The sequence below is a fragment of the Scyliorhinus torazame genome, chromosome 2 (genome assembly GCF_047496885.1).
Source record: "Scyliorhinus torazame isolate Kashiwa2021f chromosome 2, sScyTor2.1, whole genome shotgun sequence".
Lineage (NCBI taxonomy): Eukaryota > Metazoa > Chordata > Chondrichthyes > Carcharhiniformes > Scyliorhinidae > Scyliorhinus > Scyliorhinus torazame.
Genome location: NC_092708.1, coordinates 383636496 through 383658374, shown reverse-complemented (window position 1 = coordinate 383658374; position 21879 = coordinate 383636496). Strand labels below are relative to the sequence as shown.

At 47.9% G+C, this 21879-nt stretch overlaps 1 protein-coding gene across 6 annotated transcripts in view; it reads right to left on the bottom strand.

Moving 5' to 3' along the window:
* nrxn3a (neurexin 3a) overlaps positions 1-21879 on the bottom strand; it is a 2368971-nt gene that overhangs the window by 1317988 nt on the left and 1029104 nt on the right. For 5 of the 6 annotated variants that reach the window (XM_072493593.1, XM_072493594.1, XM_072493595.1 and 2 more), the window contains exons 1-2: positions 6374-6573; positions 1240-1266 (exon numbers count right to left, since the gene is read on the bottom strand). The exons of the other annotated variant lie outside the window; for it this stretch is intronic. In XM_072493593.1, coding sequence (XP_072349694.1) covers positions 1240-1266; positions 6374-6548 — 202 coding nt within the window. In that variant the 5' untranslated portion in view covers positions 6549-6573. Of the gene's footprint in view, positions 1-1239; positions 1267-6373; positions 6574-21879 lie in introns of those variants that run through there. 6 annotated transcript variants of the gene reach the window in all.

Below are 21879 nucleotides of genomic sequence, written 5' to 3'. Positions count from 1 at the left end.
GGCCTAAGGGCAGGCAGGCTGGCTGGTGCCTTACCCACCCACCGTATTCTGGGGGACAGCTCAGGAATGGGGGAGCAGGGCAAGCGGGCTAAGTACCCGTCCTTTTTTATGTGCCCTCGAAGAGACATCAGTGTAGCTGAAACACACCCAGTGCTGGTGGTGGTTGGTGGGATGGTATTTGAGGTGCGGGAACATAAAACCTCCTCCATGGAGTAAAAAATACATATTTTAATGCCTGTCACCTAATGTGAAAGGAATGAACTAGTTAAAGTCAGGTTTTAAAATGTTGAAAACACACAAAATCTGGATCACCATCCATTTCTGGCCACGAACCCCTGCTATTCGGACTCTTTTATTTGCATTGATCTCAACTCACCAAACCTCCTTCACCATCACCTTCCAACCTTGTGACCTTTCCGACCTAGAAGGACAAGTCTAAGGAAAGCCACCACACCGTCCGGGCATAGAGCTATATTGTCATTTCTTCACTGCTGCTGGTTCAAAAACCTGGAAACCCCCTTTCTAACATCACAGTGGGTGTACCTGCACCACATGGGCCGCAGCGGCTCAAGAAGACAGCTCACCATCGCCTTCTCAAGGGCAATTAGGGATGCGCCACAAATGCTGGGCCTCATGGGTGACGATGGAAAACCATGCAGAACCTGTGCCTGCAATAAGCCCTTGGATGCCCTCGACCACACTTTAAACCCTTTGATAAAACTATGTCCAGTGCTTTGACTTACTTCTCTTGTGTTGGTGTGTGCAAGGATTACACCCGCTTATTTGATATCGTGACTGCAGAAACATTAAACATTTTGTTCCCTTAACCACTCAAGACATGCAGGCAATTATTAGAGCACAGTCAAATGCCATTAAACTTTACCCTTGCCAAAGAAAACAGCGGGTTTTCAAAGAGGCAGGCTTACAGGTGGTGTGATTAGCACCATGTAACAGACCTCAAGGTCGAGATCCACTGGCTCGGGATCCAATAACTGTTCTCTATGAAGGAGCTGAATAGACAAAGAAAATGAGAACTTTACACATTTTACTGGTCCTTGTTAATGAGATTTGACTGCGGGTTATTATTACTCGTGATCTTTTGACATATTCAGAAATTCAACCTCTGCAGTCTTTTCCCCAGTGCATCTAGAGACACAATGACATACATACAGCATTAAACAGTTCTTTAAAACACTAAAAAGGCATTAAGAACAAAATGAAACTTGAGCAATAACTTACTGGAGTTACAGTTAATCCTGATACAGTCTAGACGGGGAAGAATAAATGAAAGATGAAATCGCATCCTTCAAGGTAACAGCTGCAGACATCCAATAACAGTTAGTCCACCCTTCCGGGGACAGACACACGCAAGAAGGTGGCCATTTTACTTCACTCTTCATTTCACATAAGCATCAAAGATCTTCACATCTTTACATGGTAACCTCCATACATCAAAAGTCTTGCAGAGATTCTGCACACTGCACTATACTCATTTACTAATCCCACTGCAATAGCAAGAAGCTTACTTTTATTTCGGATAACCAACAGACTTTTTTTTTCACTCTCTTCCCCTCCTGCCCGCCACCTCCAACCTCTTATTATAAAATGGCCACTTGCAAACAGCTAACCATATGAAGGCTCAACCAAGATTAGGTGGAGATTGTTTCAATTGTGAGTCTCAAAGATGACTGGCTCAACCATTTCACTTGCTCAGGACCAGCTAGTCTACCAAATGCTGGTAAAGAAACTGTTGGAAGAGAGCATTTCGCAAGAAGATGGGTGAGCAGGTGGTTTGGCAGGGCCAGCACTCTTTGAAAAGTCTAGCAAGTTTCTCAAGGACTTCATAGAAGTATCAAGAACAAAAAATTGTGAAACTTTTCAGAGTAACGCCAATTATTTTCAAGTATTATTTGTATATTTAAATCAGAAATGATGAGCAATAGGATTTTTCTCAAATTGTTACTTCGGTCTTGAAATATGCAGACAAGTTGGAAATTGTTATTCTTGATCGTCAAATGGCTGAGCAGCAATTTATTTATTGTCGCAATAGTATCTTCGCAATGGTTACGCTCATTTTGGTGAGTTCCTTAATCCAATTAGAACTGTGGGATGAACATTTCCCTCACTTCAGTTGTTGCCAATTGAGAGGTGTGCATTTTTCTCTTGCAAAATAACAGAGAAAGCCTCCCGGAAATCAGGCGGCGTCGAGAAATTCTTGAGAAACGAACGAGGAGAAAAGCTAGGTCAACAATCTGGGTTCAGTTTCACGTGGCCAGGTTTGTCATGTGTCGTCAACCGCAACAGAAAAGTGGGTGCAAACAGCCGCGGACCATTCGGCACAATCACCGTACAGAGGCCACCATACCTTTTTGGGGGATTACACGGCTTTCCTTTATCATTGCGTTCGTCCCTACTCTGCAACCCGATGGGTCAATGTGATTATCTCATTCCCAAACATATTAACAAAAAAGGGATGAGTATCAAATGTGTCTGGGGGGAGTGCGATTGACTCTTGGGTGCTGGAAGATGTGTGCCTCTGGGCAAGACTGAATATCTCTGGGATTTATGGAACTCCATCAGATTTTTCTGCCTTCATTCTAAGTAACGTGATTTTGGAGTGTAAGCTTTCATTCCTACATAATGCAAGATTTAAAAGGAAAGGTGTTTCTTTGCACTTTCCAGTCAGCAATTAAGCACTTGTTTGTCAGAGCTTTCCAGTGGTTCAGTTGCTATGTGTAGATGGACAAGTAGAATGCTGATTCATGCAAGCACATGTTCTGCAAGATCCGATCTCACGTGCTTCGTTTAGCGACTTCAGACCATGCGTTTCACCGAGGGGATGCTTTTGTTAAGCTAAATGCCCTCAACACGGCTGTAACGGGGAGGGAGGGGGTGCTTGCTTCTGATCACCATCCAACGATTAATACCGAAGAAGGTTGGTCATTGGATGACGAGGGGAGTGGCTTGTCCTCAGGAAGTGACCACAAGGGAAGGAGAAGAAGTGGGGTGGGGGGGGGGGGGGGTCAAGTGTTGAGGGATGGCTATCAGACCCTGACCATGGCTTCCAGAATCTGAACTATCTGATTTGTAAACAGGAGGCATTTAGCTGGGGGGAATAAAATGTCAAAAATCAGTTCAGAATGAATGGTGGTGACAATGCTGTATGAAAAAGAGATCAATAATTTTGAAAAAAGAAACATCATTACAGATAGCTGAAAAAAAATTTATGGTGAAAAATGGAGCCATTTATGGCCTAACATTTGACTCTTCGCACTCGCTACAGGTAAATGTAGTTAAATCAATGGGACATATTTTCACCCTTGTTTTCATTAAAGAAGCGAAGCAATTATCATTATCTATCTCAATGCGCTCTTAACAGCGTCAGTGTCTGCACTGATCTACTGTGTAGGTGATGGGAATATTGATCGAAGCTTTAGCAGCAGACATTGCAGTTTTACTCCTTAAAGCTCCAGCGCTCTCAATCATAATTAAAGAGCAAGTTAATATCCCCTTCTGGGCTACGCGCGCACGAGAAGGAATTGGCGGCATGGCAGCGATCTGGACAAGTGGCCTCCAGACGAGGAGACCATCAGCTGACAGCAGAGGATTAAAAGATGTCGGACTCAGTTTCCTCTTTCAACTAAGGTCAGGGTGGGAATGGACTTCTGACTCTGCCGCGACCCTGACTTATTTCCCGGGGTCCCGGAGTTGGGGAGGCCACGGGGTTGGGGTTGGGTTGGGGGGGGGGGGGGGGGGGCTGGTAGTGGTCACTTAGATTGAGCTCTCAGCAGAATCCCTGATCCAAGTCCAAGACAGCCAATGCTGAATGTACGACGGTCAGCTGCTGGTCCAGCAATGCAGGCATGATAGCATCAAAAGAGGCCGCTCAAAGAGGCCTTAAGGTAAAACACAGATAAGGCTTTCATACACCTCCATTTGGCACCCCCTCTGTCCACCTCCATCAAGGAAATTCAGCTCTCTATCATCACCACCAGCAGACTCCTTCTTGCTGTCGTGGGAGGGAGAGAGAGAGGGGTGCACAGTGACAGTGGGGGAAGAGGGGAATGGAATTAATGGATGGAGGTAGGTGCACTGTCCAAACATTGCTACTTTTTCTGCCACCATTCTCCCAGTTGCTGCGTGGTGAGGGGGAGAGGAAGGGTGGTTGTTGAAGCTGCAAAGGAAAATCCGCTCCTCATATTTAGATTTCACTAATTAAAATAATTTGAATAATCTAATTATTTAAACACAGCAATTTTAAATGAGAGCCAATTAGGGTCCAAAGGCAATCACTTGGTAAACAGCAATTGCTGATTTTATTTGGCGTTATCAGGGACAGTGAAGCGGATGGTGTTTTAAATCAGTACAACAGGCTTCGGAAAGTTGGGGGGAGAAAATTGTTTAAAAAACAAGTTGAACCCTTTGTCCATAGAGTATTGATGGCAAGTGTCACTTTCCGTAATCACGTTCCCCGGAGATTCCTTCCCGAGGACTATAGACATGAGGAAATGTTGAGATCCTGGCTAAGGTTCAATTCATAGTGCTGCGAGTGAGATTTAACATTACATGATGTGCCAAGTGCGTCCCCGATATTAAGTGACTGGTTATTTGACCTAGCAGAGGGCACTCTTTTTGCAAAGTAACAGCTCAGGGTCGATTTTTTTTCTAAAGTTAAGTTTAAAAAGCCAAAAAAGAAGGAGCGATGCCAAGTTTAATGCCGACAGCCGTGAAATGCTGATCCCCAACTTACCCCGGACATCAACAGGATTCACTCAGTTTATGTCGCACAGCAATCACTGGAGGGCATAGCCACTAAAACATGTACAATGATGAAGGAAAGCTTCAACGGGACACCAAATAGAGAGAGAGAGAGCGAAGGCACCGGGATCATTGAAAATGTTCTTGCATTTACTGCAGTAGTAAGCTCACCGAGATTGCTGTTTTAACTTTCATTTCTCTTCTTTTTTTTTGTTTAGCACATTTTAGATTTTCAAGAATGCATCGGTTTTCGGCTGTCGTTGCAATTTCCAAAAATAACCAATTGGGGTTTTCCAAGTGACAAAACATTTATTTACTTTTAAGTCTTATCTTTGAAAAAGGGGGGGAGGAGGACGAACGACAAAACTGCGTTTTAAAGAACGACGCGTCCATCCTTTTCGATCCGATCGAATAATCGATTGACGTTCTCGAAATGGGGGGAATCACTTAGCCCCCATCAAAGTCCGTAGCGCCGCATTGTTACATTCTGACCAGGCATTCTGCCTTTGTCACACATAATAAGCGGCAATCAGTGCATCGATTGTGAAAATTATATTACGAATGCCTCTCTAATGGCAGCTTCCTTGCTCATGAACTGAACAGGAATTAAAAAATCCAAAATGGTCGCCAGTGGCAACAGGAATTTAAAAAACAAAATGGTCGCCAGTGGCGGTTTTGGAGAGATTTTCTGGAATCAGCTGCTGGGGGAGGGAAAAAACTGATGCATGATTGAATACCGTCCAATGGTTGATAAATTCTTGCGATTTGGAGAGCAGATACGCAAGTCGCCAATTTGGTGCGGGACAGGTAGGTGGGGGAGCAGTGGGGATGGGGGCGGTGGGCGACCTTGGGAGAGGTAATGCGAGCCAGCTGCAGGTTAGGTTGTGCACTCTGTTCCCAGGGCTGTTTGCCAAGCGGGCCGCAGGCTTCAGGCCTTTGAAGGGTTGATAGCCATCTTTTGACTGATGACTCATGAAGCATTTTGAGAAAAAAAAAATTTAAGCCGCAACTTTTAAAATTTGAAGAAAAAAAAAATCATTTGAATTTTACAGAAACCGCAAAACTTTACTATAAAATGAAGAACAAACACGGCTAACGAAAGAAAAGTACACGCACGCAAAAACAACGGCACGGATTTACAAAGTTTTCTTTAAGACATTTTTTTCTAACGTATGAAACCCACCTGAGTAGGTCACAGCACTTTTACTTTCATAAGAAGGAATTATTACGGGAACACAATTACTTTCAAATGATTTAATTTAAACATAAGCCTCTAAGTGTTTTATTGAGCAGTAGCTGTGACTTACTTGGCAGGGCCAACAGATATGGTTGCAAAAAACATGAATTTGTTGTTCAAAAGATGGTCCATTTAAACATGGATTTCAAATCCAACATTTCATAATCATCTCATGTTAGAGAATAATTTCATGCACATTTTACAAAGCACTGAAATATTCTCAGTGCTGCTGATTAACTTTACAATTTTAAAAAACTGGGTAAGTTACGATCAAAGTGTTGACTACGTCGAAATAATTATGAATAGTTTTACGGCTGATAGAAAGAAAACTCTAGACATGAGCTGCGTCAGCCTTGTGACGTGACCCTCATACAATACCTAAGTTGACCGTCAGCTTGACCCGCCCTCCGTCGAGCTCCAGGCGTAGCGTGTCAGCCGACTCCCTTGAGGTCGTAGCCACGAGCAAACCATAGGCTCGCTGGGACATGAAGCGGAGAGAGACATCCTCAGCTTCCGTGTGCATTATCCAGGGCATAACAATCTTCAGGTACATGCTGCCATCGTAGCTCAGGATGGATGCCTCTGCAGGGACAGAAATAAAAGTGGCGTTACGTTACAGCGGCTCGGACATTTTACCATGCAGTCTGCGAGGTGTCAATCTTTTGTCTTTTGTATCCAAAGGTTGAAGGAATTTGTTTCTCTTTCAAAAGCTCACATGGCCAGTGACATTTTATAAGTAGTCGAATTCACAGCATCCAAGTGAAGACTTGTGATCCTTGCATTGTTATTTTCCTTCTCACGTTCTATGTGACAATTGAATGTTGTGCTTCTTCCAGACCTTGTCTGGAAACACTAGACTGGAAATTGACTCATGCCCAAATTTTTCACCATGGTCTTCTTGCCGAAATCAACGAGCAAGAGGACAAGGCGGGATTGGTCCCGTCTCATTATCAGGACCTGACCAGCGTGTTGAGAATGCCAGCTGCTGGATATTCTACAACTTGAGTCTGCGCAGAGATAACACGAGTTTCAATGTGTGTAGGATCCTAATAATCCCACAGGTGGATTCTTGCAGGACGAGTTTGGAGGAGTCCCCCCTCTCCCTGCCGTCCCCCCCATCACCACCACTGACAGCACATAGAAAAACAGAAACGTTCCATCTTTGCTGTCTTGAGATCTATTAGCTACATCAGGTGGCAAAGCAAAATTCCTAACACCAAGATTTTTGCAAAGTACTGCACGTCAGTGAGATACAGCACTTGGGGCGAAGGGGATCAAAGGATAAGGAGTGGGGGTGGGTGGGAGAGGCGGGGTCAAGCTATTGAGTTGGATGATCAGCCATGATCATAATAATAATAATCTTTAATAATCTTTATTAGCGTCACAAGTAGGCTTACATTAACACTGCAATGAAGTTACTGTGAAAAGCCCCGAGTCGCCCACACTCTGGCGCCTGTTCGGGTACACGGAGGGAGAATTCAGAATGTCCAATTCACCTAACACGTAATCATTCTGGACTTGTGGGTGGAAACCGGAGCACCGGGAGGAAACCCACGCAGATACGGGGAGAACATGCAGACCCCGCACAGACAGTGACCCAAGCCGGAATCGAACCGGAATTAGGAGTGATCTGGCAAGGTGGATACAGAACTGGCTAGGTCATAGAAGGCAGAGAGTAGCAATGGAAGAATGCTTTTCTAATTGGAGGGCTGTGACTAGTGGTGTTCCGCAGGGATCAGTGCTGGGACCTTTGCTGTTTGTAGTATATATAAATGATTTGGAAGAAAATGTAACTGGTCTAATTAGTAAGTTTGCAGACGACACAAAGGTTGGTGGAATTGCGGATAGCGATGAGGACTGTCAGAGGATACAGCAGGATTTAGATTGTTTGGAGATTTGGGCGGAGAGATGGCAGATGGAGTTTAATCCAGACAAATGTGAGGTAATGCATTTTGGAAGGTCTAATGCAGGTAGGGAATATCCAGTGAATGGTAGAACCCTCAAGAGTATTGAACGTCAGAGGGATCTAGGTGTACAGGTCCACAGGTCACTGAAAGGGGCAGCACAGGTGGAGAAGGTAGTCAAGAAGGCATATGGCATGCTTGCCCTCATCGGCCGGGGCATTGAGTATAAGAATTGGCAAGTCATGTTGCAGCTGTATAGAACATTAGTTAGGCCACACTTGGAGTATAGTGTTCAATTCTGGTCGCCGCACTACCAAAAGGATGTGGAAGCTTTAGAGAGGGTGCAGAAGAGATTTACCAGAATGTTGCCTGGTATGGAGGGCATTAGCTATGAGGAGCGATTGAATAAACTCAGTTTGTTCTCACTGGAACGACGGAGGTTGAGGGGCGACCTGATAGAGGTCTACAAAATTATGAGGAGCATAGACAGAGTGGATAGTCAGAGGCTTTTCCCCAGGGTAGAGGGGTTGATTACAAGGGGGCATAGGCTTAAGGTGCAAGGGGCAAGGTTTAGGGTAGATGTACGAGGCAAGTTTTTTACACAGAGGGTAGTGGGTGCCTGTAACTCACTACCAGAGGAGGTGGTGGAAGCAGGGACGATAGTGACATTTAAGGGGCATCTTGACAAATACATGAATAGGATGGGAATAGTGGGATAGGGACCCAGGAAGTGTAGAAGATTGTAGTTTAGTTGGGCAGCATGGTCGGCACGGGCTTGGAGGGCCCGAATGGCCTGTTCCTGTGCTGTACTTTTCTTTGTTCTTTGAACCTGGGACCTTGACGCAATGGTGCTAACCACTGTGCTACCGTGCTGCCCTATGGACGGTAGAATAGGCTCGAAGGGCTGAATAGCCTCCTCCTCCTATTTTCTATGTTATCGATCTGGCATCGAGAGCATGCTTACTTGCATTGAATAAAATATGATCACTGCTACCAATAAACGTTACCACTTCAAATAAGATCTGGAAAAGGTGACAAAAGGATTAATTGGCTCCCTTGCCCTGAATACTGGCACCAGCACTGCACCACATTGATATCTGCTCTGAGGCCCATCACATCCTTCAAGGTATATATCCGAGGGATGAAACTTCACATTGATTCGTCAGGTCTCCTACAGTTGCTCCAGCAGAAGAGCTACAAAGAGACTCCTTAACCCCAAACAGACCACCCTTGGAATTTCAGATCCTTAGCACTTAATCTCAAATCAGTTTGCAGAGAGAGAAAATAGACTGTGGCGTATTCTTGTGAGGTATCTATTCAAGTTGCATAGCCACTCTCCTAATGTACAACAACTTAAGTTTAATACAGTGACTTAGACCTCGTAAGGTTTTGCAAATCTTTTCTGAGGACAGTTAGCAAGTAAAATTTGACACCAAGCCACTTAAGGAGCTGACCACCACAGTGCCTTGCGAGACAAAGGCAGCCACTTAAGGCGGCATCTCTCTCCAGACAGTGAACTTGGTCACAGAAACAGATTTGAAGAGCATTCTTATAGGAGGTAAGGGACAGGTGGAAAGGAGGAAAAATGTAGGGAGCGAATTCCAGCCATCAATGAAGTTACGGCCACCAATGACAGAGCGATGAGAATGCCCATGTGGCCAGAACTGGAGGAGTGTTGAGGATGTTCAAGAGACTGGGAAGGAAATGCCGCAGCGGATATGTAAACTAACTTGATCAGTTACAAAGTTCAATAAAAAATGGATTTTACTTTTAATCCTGAGGACTACAAGACAAACTTAGAAGAAATTCTTGTGTTTATAAAATGTTTTGTCAGTTATCAGAGTGCTTGACATCGCGTTAGTTTACTTTAAGCTCAGTGACTGTTGTTACAAAGGCAAACGTGACACAGAAAGATTCAAAATGTGGTAAAATTAATATTTAGGCAGCATTTGGTTCAGTGTTGGACAGCACGGTAGCATTGTGGATAGCACAATTGCTTCACAGCTCCAGGGTCCCAGGTTCGATTCCGGCTTGGGTCACTGTCTGTGCGGAGTCTGCACATCCTCCCCGTGTGTGCGTGGGTTTCCTCCGGGTGCTCCGGTTTCCTCCCACAGTCCAAAGATGTGCGGGTTAGGTGGATTGGCCATGCTAAATTGCCCTTAGTGTCCAAAATTGCCCTTAGTGTTGGGTGGGGTTACTGGGTTATGGGGATAGGGTGGAGGTGTTGGCCTTGGGTAGGGTGCTCTTTCCAAGAGCCGGTGCAGACTCGATGGGCCGAATGGCCTCCTTCTGTACTGTAAATTCTATGACAATCAGAGTCAACCTCCCAAATAATCAGCACCCCTTTTCTCATGTGGCATAAATTGTTGTTCCCTTTGAAATTTGGCATTCTTGCATCTGGCCTGATGAGTGGAAGCTGAAAAGCTTCAACTGCCTGTCTTTTTTTGCCGCAATTCTTCAAAATTACTTCATTGGCCCTGCTGCACTTTGAGGCATCATGAAGATGTTAAAAAGCGCAATGAAGATGCAATCCTTTCTGTCTTTTACCATCAGCCACGTGCCTGGGAGAGTCACTGATGAAGACCGTGTGCGGTTTCTGTTCCTGCTCTGACATCCGCAAAGGGACTTCAGAATGTTGTCACAAATATTACAAAAACAAAGCGCTCAATTAAGAACATGATCATTGCTACTGAGATATGTTAATAAGATATAGGCTAGATCTAGGTTATTGTATGTTGCTTCCTGCCTCGGGATAGAGTGTCTGTCTGGATAGAGTGTTCCAATAAACTTTGGGGAACCTGGGACCTTTATATAACATGACATTCTCTTGAACTCTGGGAAGACGGACTTTGAAATCAGTTCAGATGCCGCGTTAACATTTACACAGCGGCACCACTCCTTCCAAAATCAGTTGCAAGGTCAACGTTTCAGTTAAGCAAACAGATTAACATTTTGAAATCTCCCAGTGTCTTCAGGGGAAACTGCTACAAAATCCTTGCCTATCACCTCCCCGTGTGTTTCCTCTGGGCTCCTGCCTAATTTAAACCGAGATGTTTCTTCGTCACGGAGATTATTTTAAGCGCCTCAGTCATAATTACAACAGCGTGCCCTGTGACTTGAGAATCTAAACGAGCGGCTCACTGTTAAAATGCAGCCTGGCCGCGGGATTTGAAGAAAGACACAGTGCTAACTGCCGCGCAAACTGCAATTTAATTCTATTTTATTAGCTAAACAAACATAGTATCAGCAAACAATGACGCGTGAAATGATAAGGAGAGATTCAGCCTTTCAGGCGATTAATTCTTGGTACTGCTTCAGAAACATGTGTAAATTAAGGCCGTCGTTTTAGGATCTTGCAGTATCAGTTCGCTACTGCCGCACATTTTCGGACCAATTCATGATTCACTATTCAATGGAGGCGTCAGCTTATTTCGAATGCCCCTCACTAAATCAGTGAAGAAGGCAACAAATACAGGCCCATTTAGCGGCATGCAGTGAAATTCCAGCACGCAGGAAATTCAAAATATAATTTACTGTTTGCAGCCAGGGGCAAAGGCGTCTGAAGGCTGGCACATCCCGAGCTAGAGTGCCAAAAGGGAGGATCTTGAATGTTTCTCAGTGTGTACAGGGGTATGAAAACAACGCCAGACACCAGACTTAAACAGCAACTGCAAATCATCCACTCCCTCCAGCTTCGGGACATCCTTCCAGAAGCTCAAATTCATCTGTCACCGTGATCTGTCAGCCCTTTAACCTGCCAATGCCTTTTTTTAAAAATTGAATAACAGGACTGCACATTCTCTGAGCCTCTACAGATGGCTAAGCAGATCATGTGGCGTTGCAGTTGAGCTAAGGAGGCACGCCAGGTTCAGTTTCAACGTGAACTGGTTGCTTCTGCGAAGCAAGGGTCAAAGGGAGGGAGGGAGGGACATGGGTGACTAAACTTGTCCCAGCTCTTAATTGCCATCACTGGTTTCTGCTGGAAAGGGTGGGCACTGGGCTAGGTCTAGACCAGCTCTGAGTGAATCCTTGCCCATGCCAAGGGCTTGAGTCTCCTCCGGGCAAATGCCACCAGGGGAAGTGGATCGGATGATACTTTGCCCTGCCAACCTGTTTTTTAAAATAAATTTAGAGTACCCAATTCATTTGTTTCCAATTAAGGGGCAATTTAGTGTGGCCAATCCACCTACCCTGCACATCTTTTGGGGTGTGGGCGTGAAACCCACGCAGACACGGGGAGAATGTGCAAACTCCACACGGACAGTGACCCAGAGCCGGGATCGAACCCAGGTCCGTGGCGCCATGAGGCAGCAGTGCTAACCACTGCGCCACCATGCTGCCTATAACCTGCCAACCTGACCTGGTGTGACCCCCGCCCCACCTTTAACATCCATCAATTACCAATACATAGACCCGATGTACATTGGGCGAGATTCGCTACTCCCGCGCCGGTTGGGAGAATTGCCTGGGCCGCCAAAATTTCCCGGGACGCCGGTCCGACGCCCTCCCGCGATTTTCCCAAGCGGCGGGAACGGCCCCGTCGAGTTTCGCGGGCCGCAGGCCGGAGAATCTCCGGAGACACCCAAAATGGCGATACTCCGGCACCCCCGAAATTCTCAGGCCCGGATGGGCCGAGCGGCCAGGCCAAAACGGCGGGTTCCCCCCGGCGCCGTCCACACCTGGTCGCTGCCGTCGGGAACAGTGCGGGAACGCTGGGGGGTGGGGGGGGCGGCCTGCGGTGGAGGGAGGGGGGATCCAGCACCGGGGGGTACCTGAAATGTGGCATGGCCCACCGATCGTCGGGCCGTCCTCTCTGAAGGAGGACCTCCTTCCTTCCGCGGCCCCGCAAGATTCGTCCGCCATCTTCTTGCGGGGCGGACTCAGAGAGGACGGCAACCACGCATGCTCGGGTGGGCGCTGGCCACCCCGCGCATGCGTGGGTGACGCCAGTTATGCGGCGCTGGCCGCGTCATCTATGCGGCGCCGCCTTTACGCGGCGACAATGCCTGGCATGTGTAGATGACGCGGCCCCTAGCCTAGCCCATTGTCGGGGCCTGAATCGGTCGGGATCGGGGCCGTTTCGCGCCGTCGTGAACCTCGACGGCGTTCACGACGCCGTGGGCACTTCGGCGCGGGAGTGGAGAATCCCGCCCATTGTGTCAGTAGTTTAATTTAATTTCCCTGAATAACAAGGGTTCGGTGTGCCTTGCGGCAATCTAAAATGTGAAATTCTGCCAATGTTAAGTTTCAAAAGTTCATCTTTGAATGAACAGCTGAGCACAATCAGTTCGGACAGGAAACTCTGGACTTGCCAGTTCAGCAAGCAGTTAATGTTGTCAAAAGTTGGCCAAGAACTCAGAGGTGACCCAGTCACATCATTTTCCACATCAGAACGGGATCCCGACCCACCAAGCTTAACTCCTCGACAGGCGTCCGGGCGACTGACCAGCCAGAAACCCAGTGAATGGCCCAAATGGGCCGAGGGGGCTCTTTATCCTGTATCCTTGCAAAAGGGAACGGGATCTATTTCTGGCTCCTACAAAAAAATAAGTACTTCACACAATTATCAGGGCCAGAGGCATCTCCTAATTTTTTTTCGATCAGCTGGGGGTGGGGATGGCGGTGGTGAAAGGGGGCATATCTCAGAGAGGAACGTCCCAATTTTTTTCCCCCCGAATTGGCATGTTTTAAAAAATTTTAAATTGGGCTTTCATTCTCCACCAGGAGATCATGTGGTCATTGGTTGGGGTGGGGTTTCTATATATTGTGATGCACCCTGCGCCATAATTATGTGTGGTAGTCTGGATGGACTGGACGGTCATTCCCTGATAGTCATTGTCCATAACTTTGATACTAGGCCTCAAAGTGAGTATGTGGGGCCACACAGGTTCATTCAACAACTGCTCACAGAGGGCCAACAGGATACAACAGTGTTATTTTCAAAAGCGGCAAATAGCATTACTTCGAGGAACAAAAGTTAAGTCTAATCTATAGTAGTGCAATTAGTATTGGTGAAAAAATACATCTTATAAAAGCTTTTCATCTTGCACTCATCAGGTCAATCACAAGAGTATCAATGTCAGGGGAAATAACAACTTTGCACCATATGAGAAGAGAGTGCGGATTAGTTGGCAAATGGACTCTGGTTGGTAGAAGCGTTGCCATGGAAAATGCACCAGTTAATGGTGACTGACAGTTAACTGCCAAGCATTGTTTGAAAATATGAACCAGGCAGCTTGACTGATGAGTCAAGGCTTTGCCCTGAGGCATGAACCAGCGAACGACTGTCACTTATTTTCTTTAGTTGAAACAGGCGTGTACGTGTTCCCTTTGTCTGAAAACAGTAGGCCCCTGTGTATTAATATATTTAGCTTCCAGTACACACAAATGCACCACACTGCAAACCCGACTAACAATCTTAAATTGGTTACAAGGAAACATAGAATTCCTACAATGCAGGAGGAGGACATTCGGCCCGTCAAGGCTGCACCGACCCACTGAAGGAGCATCCTACCTCTGTCCACTCCCCTACCCTAGTCCCACCCAACCTGGACATCTTTGGGCCCTAAGGGGCAATTTAGCATGGTCAATGCACCTAAACCTGCCCATCTTTGGAGTGTGGGAGGAAAGCGGAGCACCCGGAGGAAACCCACGCAGACATGGTTCAGCACACCAAGGAATATTTTGCAAAAGTTGTCCAATCGTCGCATCACTTCGAATGCCGGGCACTGCGTTTTGAATTTTGCAAGCATGGGCTGGTTGGGTGAAATCTGTGCCTTGCCCGCTGCGATTAGAATTCCCCGTACGCAATTAGAGTTTCTAGCAGTGTCGCTTCTCGTTACAGATTTGAAACATCAATCACTGTGTTAGGAGTTCAGATAAAATAAATATATTAATTTTGTGTTAATGCTTGAAACTATCAGATTCATTAATAACAACTGTCAGGCACAGCTCTGCATGAAAGTGTGCTCACATACTGCTGTTTGCCAATGTGATTGCAATTAATTTCTTTGTGTGGATGAATTTTATTATGCTGAGACAAAATGTCAATGCTAATGATCGGAGCACTTTGCACCGTTTCTTACGCAGGGTGTCAGCATTGCACTATGCAGGGTGAATACAATAGAAAAACAACAGGAACCAGAATCAGCAGTAGGCCATTCAGTCCCTCTGGCCTGCTCCAGCATTGAATAAGATCCTGTCTGATCAGATTGTGGCCTCAACTCCGTTTTCCTGTCAGTCCCCCTGCCCCCCCCACCCCCCCCCCCCCCCCCACCTCCCCTCCCCACCCACCCACCCATCCACACCACTCTCCATGACCCGTGACTTTGCAGATCAAAAATCTATCCAACACAGCCTTGAATACATTCACTGACTCAGCCCCCACTATCTCAACGGGAGACAATTCCATTGACAAACGTAGATCATAGATTTTACAGTGCAGAAGGAGGCCATTCGGCCCATCGAGTCTGCACCGGCCCTTACAGAGAGCAACCCACTCAAGTCCACGTATCTACCCTATCCCCGCAACCCAACGACACTCTTGAGGAAAAAAGTATCATTTCTGTCTTGAATTAATTTTTTTTTTCATTCATTCCTGGGATTTGGGCATCACTGGCGAGGCCAGCATTTATTGCCCATCCTCAGTTGCCCTTCAGAAGGTGGTGAGTTGCCTTCTTGAACCGCTGCCTGAGGTGTAGGTACACCCACAGTGCTGTCAGGGAGGGTGTTCCAGGATTTTGACCCAGCGACAGTGAAGGAGCGGCCGATATATTTCCAAGTCAAGATGGCGAGTGACTTGGAGGGGAACCTCCAGGTGGTGGGGTTCCCAGGCAACTGCTGCTCTTGTGCCTTCCAAAGCGGGGAGCAGGTCTGCACACTGCCCATGCTTGTGTGTTGACTGGGAGTGAGGGAGCGTTTAAACGCAGCTTCCCCAGACACTGAGACACTGGCGAGACAGCCAGTAATGGTGAAAAGCTCTTGGGGACCCATTTCCAGCACTGACTGCCCTCAAATATGGGCCACGATCTTGACAACGTGGCCATCGAGAAGCACCCTGCCAATCACGCCCAAAATGACACTTAGAAACATTTCCATTAAATCGCACCCAGAGAGTTCCGAGCTGTTTCTACTTTTTACTCTTACAGCTGCAACACTGCTTTCTAGTGTCAGCCACTTTTTTAAGCATTTGAAAATTGCAACTGCAGCAATTCTTTGCCTTTTATCCAAACACCTTCTTTTTCGTAAAGATTGCAAACCTCTCTGCTTGATTGCTTATATAGATTTGCTTATAGAATTTACAGTGCAGAAGGAGGCCATTCGGCCCATCGAGTCTGCACCGGCTCTTGGAAAGAGCACCCTACCCAAGGTCCACACCTCCACCCTATCCCCATAACCCAGTAACCCCACCCAACCCTAAGGGCAATTTTGGACACTAAGGGCAATTTCTCATGGCCAATCCACCTAACCTGCACATCTTTGGACTGTGGGAGGAAACCGGAGCACCCGGAGGAAACGCACGTACACACGGGGAGGATGTGCAGACTCCGCACAGACAGTGACCCAAGCCGGAATCGAACCTGGGACCCTGGAGCTGTGAAGCAATTGTGCTATCCACAATGCTACCGTGCTGCCCACAAAATTGTCCCTTTTGGAGCTCCTCAGTGCAGAGAACCACCGTAGGCTCTCTCCCAACCCTGCACATCGGGAACCCGTCACTCCGCTTTGGTCTCTTGATCTCTCCGCGCTTCGGGAAACCTCGCTGCAGCCCCCTTTGGCTATTTATTTTACTTAAAGCATTGCTTTCTATGTGCCCTTTTAAAAAAGCCTGGCAGCAATCCGTTGTCAGTTTTTACTAAAGTTCCATTTTGTAAAACTTAAAGCCACAGCTCTCACTTCGCAGGGTTATTTTCACTTGTTTTGTTCTCGAATCGTTTCTTTCTGAACTTTTGATTCTGCCGGCCAATTCAGATTTTTTGCGTCTGGTCCTTAGCCTCTCCAATGCACTGTGCCGCCTGGACCGCATCCTCATCCACAATGTAAGCCGAGGTATGTTTCTGTATTACACTCATCCTTCGTGTGGATTCTGATCCTGGGGTCTTGCCGTGTTCTCGCCATTGCTGACCCATCATGTAACGTTTCTGACTCTACATTACTCAGGGTCTGGCAATATCTCAAATGGGTCTATTCGGCCAAAGCGAGGCATTCTGGTGAGTATTTCTGTTAGACTTCCTTTAAAACAGGATACTCACAGGTGTCGGGCCAAAGGCACTGCCATGATAATTTATCCTCATCGCCAGATGTAAAGATATACTTTCAGGGAGACTCCATTAGTGAACACAATTAATAAGAATTGCCCAGCAGCCGTATGGCTGCAGTTGGCTCCCTAAATGTCACTTTTGCCTAAGAGAGCTCCACCCCCTGCTGTGATACCCCATTCTGAGTCCCACTTGGTCCCCCAGGCCAGGTGACCCTTAATCTGCTGTGTTGCCCTTAAAGGGACAATTATGCCATTAATTGCAGGATAAATATGAACGAAGACACCATGGATAATACCCCTGCCCTTGTTCAAAATAATATTGTGGGATCATTTACACTGCTTCGGTTTTAATGTCTCATCTGAAGTAGGATGCCTCTGACAGTGTAGCACTCCCCCAGTACACCAATGGAGTGCAGAGTGTCAACCCTGATTTTATCTCACAAGGTCTGGAGTGAGACTGAATGCAGAACTTAGGTAACTCAGGAACAAGAGTGCTACCAACTGAGGCACAGCTCACACAGATTCTTTGCAATCAGCACTTAGTATAATTAATATTCTAAATCTCAATGGGTTGGCAATAAACTGGCTGCGTTGGCTTTTAACGGTTTACCTTTAAGAGTTTGACTATTAAAATAGTGATTCATATTTTGTTATTCTCTGCAATTTTCTCTCTTCTTGCCTCCTAAAAGCACCAACTCATTTTTGGGCTGGCTTAGCACAGTGGGCTAAATAGCTGGCTTGTAATGCAGAACAATGCCAGCAGCGCGGGTTCAATTCCCGTACCAGCCTCCCTGAACAGGTGCCGGAATGTGGCGACTAGGGGCTTTTCAGAGTAACTTCATTGAAGCCTACTTGTGACAATAAGTGATTATTATTAGGCACAGAATAGTCAACACGACTTAAAACAGCAAGGTCAAATTGGGCAGTTACTCATAGGGCACGATCTAATGGCCTCGTCGTGCCCGACTCGGTGACGTGACAAGGCCGTTAAATCTCATGAGAAGCCTTTCGCAAGCTTTGCGACGCTCGGAAGGCCTTGCACAATCTAACAAGGTCTTGCGAGATTTGCAATCTAGATCTCGAGGGCGAGATCCAGATTAATATATTTAAGTGAGTCATTGGACTCACTGACAATATGGCTGCGCTGGATTTTCAGAGGCCCAGGAACTAATGTCCTTTGCCTTGGAGACTTCGCCAGGGCGCCGTTTAGCACTAGTCCACACAAAGTTGGACCAGGCATAACGATACCTGGGGGGGGGGGGGGGGATTCTCCCAGGCTAATGGAGGCCCCCGGGTGGTCAGGCTCTGGGCAAGGTGGTACCCTGGCAATCCCGCTGGCAGCTGGGCACCTTTCACACTGCCAGGGTGCCCAGGTCGCACTGCCATGCTGGCAGAGGTACAGCCAGGGTGCCAGCGCCAAAGTGCCCAGGTGCCAGGTTACCTGTGCTAGGGATCAGGCCAGTGGGGGGGGGGGGGGGGGGGAGGGGGTGCCCTGCCCTTAAGAGGTGGGGTGAGGTGGGGGGCCCGAGGACCCCCTAAGAGGCAAGTTGGGAAAGGGGGGGGGGGGGGGGGGGAGGTCCGGAAGCTGCGGTGGAGGAGCAGACGGGGGGGGGGGGGGGGGGGCCTGAAGGATCAGGGTGGCATTTAAAAATGGTGCCCCGATTCGCGAGTCAGTGCGTCCTCGGCGCGGCGTTCTCGATCGAGGCCGTACAAAATCCTGTTAGCCTACACGCAACCAAAACGGGACTCTGTTTTTTTGGTCCGTTAACTCGCGCCCCGAGCAGCCACGGAGCAATATCTATTTGCATGAAGGTCATTTTCAAAGAGTGTTTGAATGCACTGTTTATTTCAGGCAGAAACAGCCGTGAGGTAACTCACTAAGTTCCCACCTCGTTAAGGTTCCCTGAATGCAAGAACATAGATAAATAAATAACACCTTGTTAATGTTCAATTCCGCCCTGTGTGCAGGATCCTTTCGGGGCTATAGTTTGTACTGAGCACTGATTTGTAGTTTAAATAGGCCAGCTGCACTGCACACAACCTTGTTCAGTTTATTTGTGATCTACAACCTTTGCTGCTTCGTAACAGCACTGTAATATAGTGCCAGCATGTCACCCCGGCCATCGTGCACAGTCGGAAAACCCCATTCACACCGACGTGCCCACCGTAAACACCAGGGGCTGTACTGCTGGCACCGGGCAAATTCCAAACCTCAATAGGTATCAGTTGTTCGTGAGGGAGGTTGGGCGGTGTCGGAAAGTCCACCCCTGATCCATCCCCCAATCCAATTCCCCACAAATTCCAAGAACAATCAGGAGTAGGATCTTGCTTATTTTTTTATTCCTTCGGCCAGAGTTGGTGCGCAATATGTGATCAGCATAAACTGGAGGTTGAACTGGGGTCGTTGCTGATTTGAATCAATCCAATCACTCACTCACGCACAAGTTTACATTGTCCACTCATTTTCCTGAAAAGATTAGGAAACTGCCTTCAAACATCCTCCGATACAGCTCCGTAGAAGATTAGAGAGAAGAAAGAATGTAGTTATACAGTTTCTTTCACAACCTACAGACATGTTAATATTAATCTGTAACCTCGTGGCCCAGTATTTCCCCCACTCTACCATTCCCACCAAGCCAATGGACCAACTCTGACTCAATTAAATGAAATGAAAATGAAAATGGCTTATTGTCACGAGTAGGCACTGTGACAATAGGAGCGCGGCAAGTTACTGTGAAAAGCCCCTAGTCGCCACATTCGGGCGCCTGTTCGGGGAGGCTGGTACGGGAATCGAACCGTGCTGCTGGCCTGCCTTGGTCTGCTTTAAAAGCCAGCGATTTAGCCCAGTGTGCTAAACCAGCCTCGTGCAGGAGGGCATGCCAGGAGCAACACCGGGCATACCTGAAAAAGTAGGTGCTGACCTGGTGAAGCTACAACATAGGCCAAACAAAATAAGCAACAAGTGATGAACAGATAAGTGATCCCACAACTAAAGGATCTGGGACGAAATTCTCCCCAAACGGCGCGATGTCCGCCGACTGGTGCCCAAAACGGCGCCAATCAGATGGGCATCGCGCCGCCCCAAAGGTGCGGAATGCTCCGCATCTTTGGGGGCCGAGACCCAACATTGAGGGGCTAGGCCGACGCCGGAGGGATTTCCGCCCCGCCAGCTGGCGGAAACGGCCTTTGTTGCCCCGCCAGCTGGCGCGGAAATGACATATCGGGGCGGCGCATGCGTGGGAGCGTCAGCGGCCGCTGACAGTTTCCCACGCATGCGCAGTGGAGGGAGTCTCTTCCGCCTCCGCCATGGTGGAGACCGTGGCGGAGGCGGAAGGGAAAGAGTGCCCCCACGGCACAGGCCCGCCCGCGGATCGGTGGGCCCCGATCGCGGGCCAGGCCACCGTGGGGGCACCCCCCAGGACCCCGGAGCCCGCCCACGCCGCCTTGTCCCGCCGTTCAAAAGGTTGTTTAATCCACGCCGGCGGGACAGGCAATTTATCGGCGGGACTGCGGCCCATCCGTGCCGGAGAATCGAGTGGGGGGGCCCGCCAACCGGCGCGGCCCGATTCCCGCCCCCGCCGAATATCCGGTACCGGAGACTTCGGCAACCGGTGGGGGCGGGATTCACGGCAGCCCCCGGCGATTCTCCAACCCGGCGGGGGGTCGGAGAATGACGCCCCAGATTTCAGCTCTGCAGTCCTGCCACATCCAGTTGTGAATGGTGGTGGACAATTGAACAACTAACTGGAGGATTAGACTGCACAAATATCCCCATCCTCAATGATGGGGGAGCCCAGGACATCTGTGCAAAATATAAGGCTGAGGTGTTTGCGACAATCTTCAGCCAGAGATACTGAGTGGATGATCCATCTTGGCATCCTCTGGGATCCCCAGCATCACAGGTGTCAGTCTTCCGCCAATTCGAATCACTCCACAGGATATCAAGAAACAGCTGAAGGCACTGATACTGCCCACTGATATGGGCCCTGGCAATATTCCAGCAATAGTAATGACGACTTGTGCTCCAGAACCTGCCGCGCTCCTAGCTAAGCTATTCCAGTACAGCTATAACATCGGCATCTACTCGGCAATGTAGAAAATTGCCCAGGTGTGTCCTAATCACAAGAAACAAGACAAATCCAACCCAGCCAATTACCGCCCTATCAGTCTACGCTCAATCATCAGGGTCATCAACAGTACTGGTTTAGCACAGGGCTAAATCGCTGGCTTTGAAAGCAGACCAAGGCAGGCCAGCAGCATGGTTCAATTCCCGTACCAGCCTCCCCGAACAGGCGTCGGAATGTGGTGACTAGGGGCTTTTCACAGTAACTTCATTTGAAGCCTACTTGTGACAATAAGCGATTTTCATTTCATTATATTATAAACTTTATTGTCACAAGTAGGCTTACGTTAACACTGCAATGTAGTTACTATGAAAAGCCCCTAGTCGCCACATGCCGGCACCTGTTCGGGTACACTGAGGGAGAATTCAGAATGTCCAAATTACCTAACTGCACGTCTTTCGGGACTTGTGGGAGGAAACCGGAGCACCCGGAGGAAACCCACGCAGACACGGGGAGAACGTGCAGACTCCGCACAGACAGTGACCCAAGCCGGGAATCGAACCTGGGACCCTGGCGCTGTGAAGCCATAGTGTGGACGACTATGCTACTGTGCTGCCCAGTGTAATCAAGTGGCAGAATTTGACTGACATCAAGGAG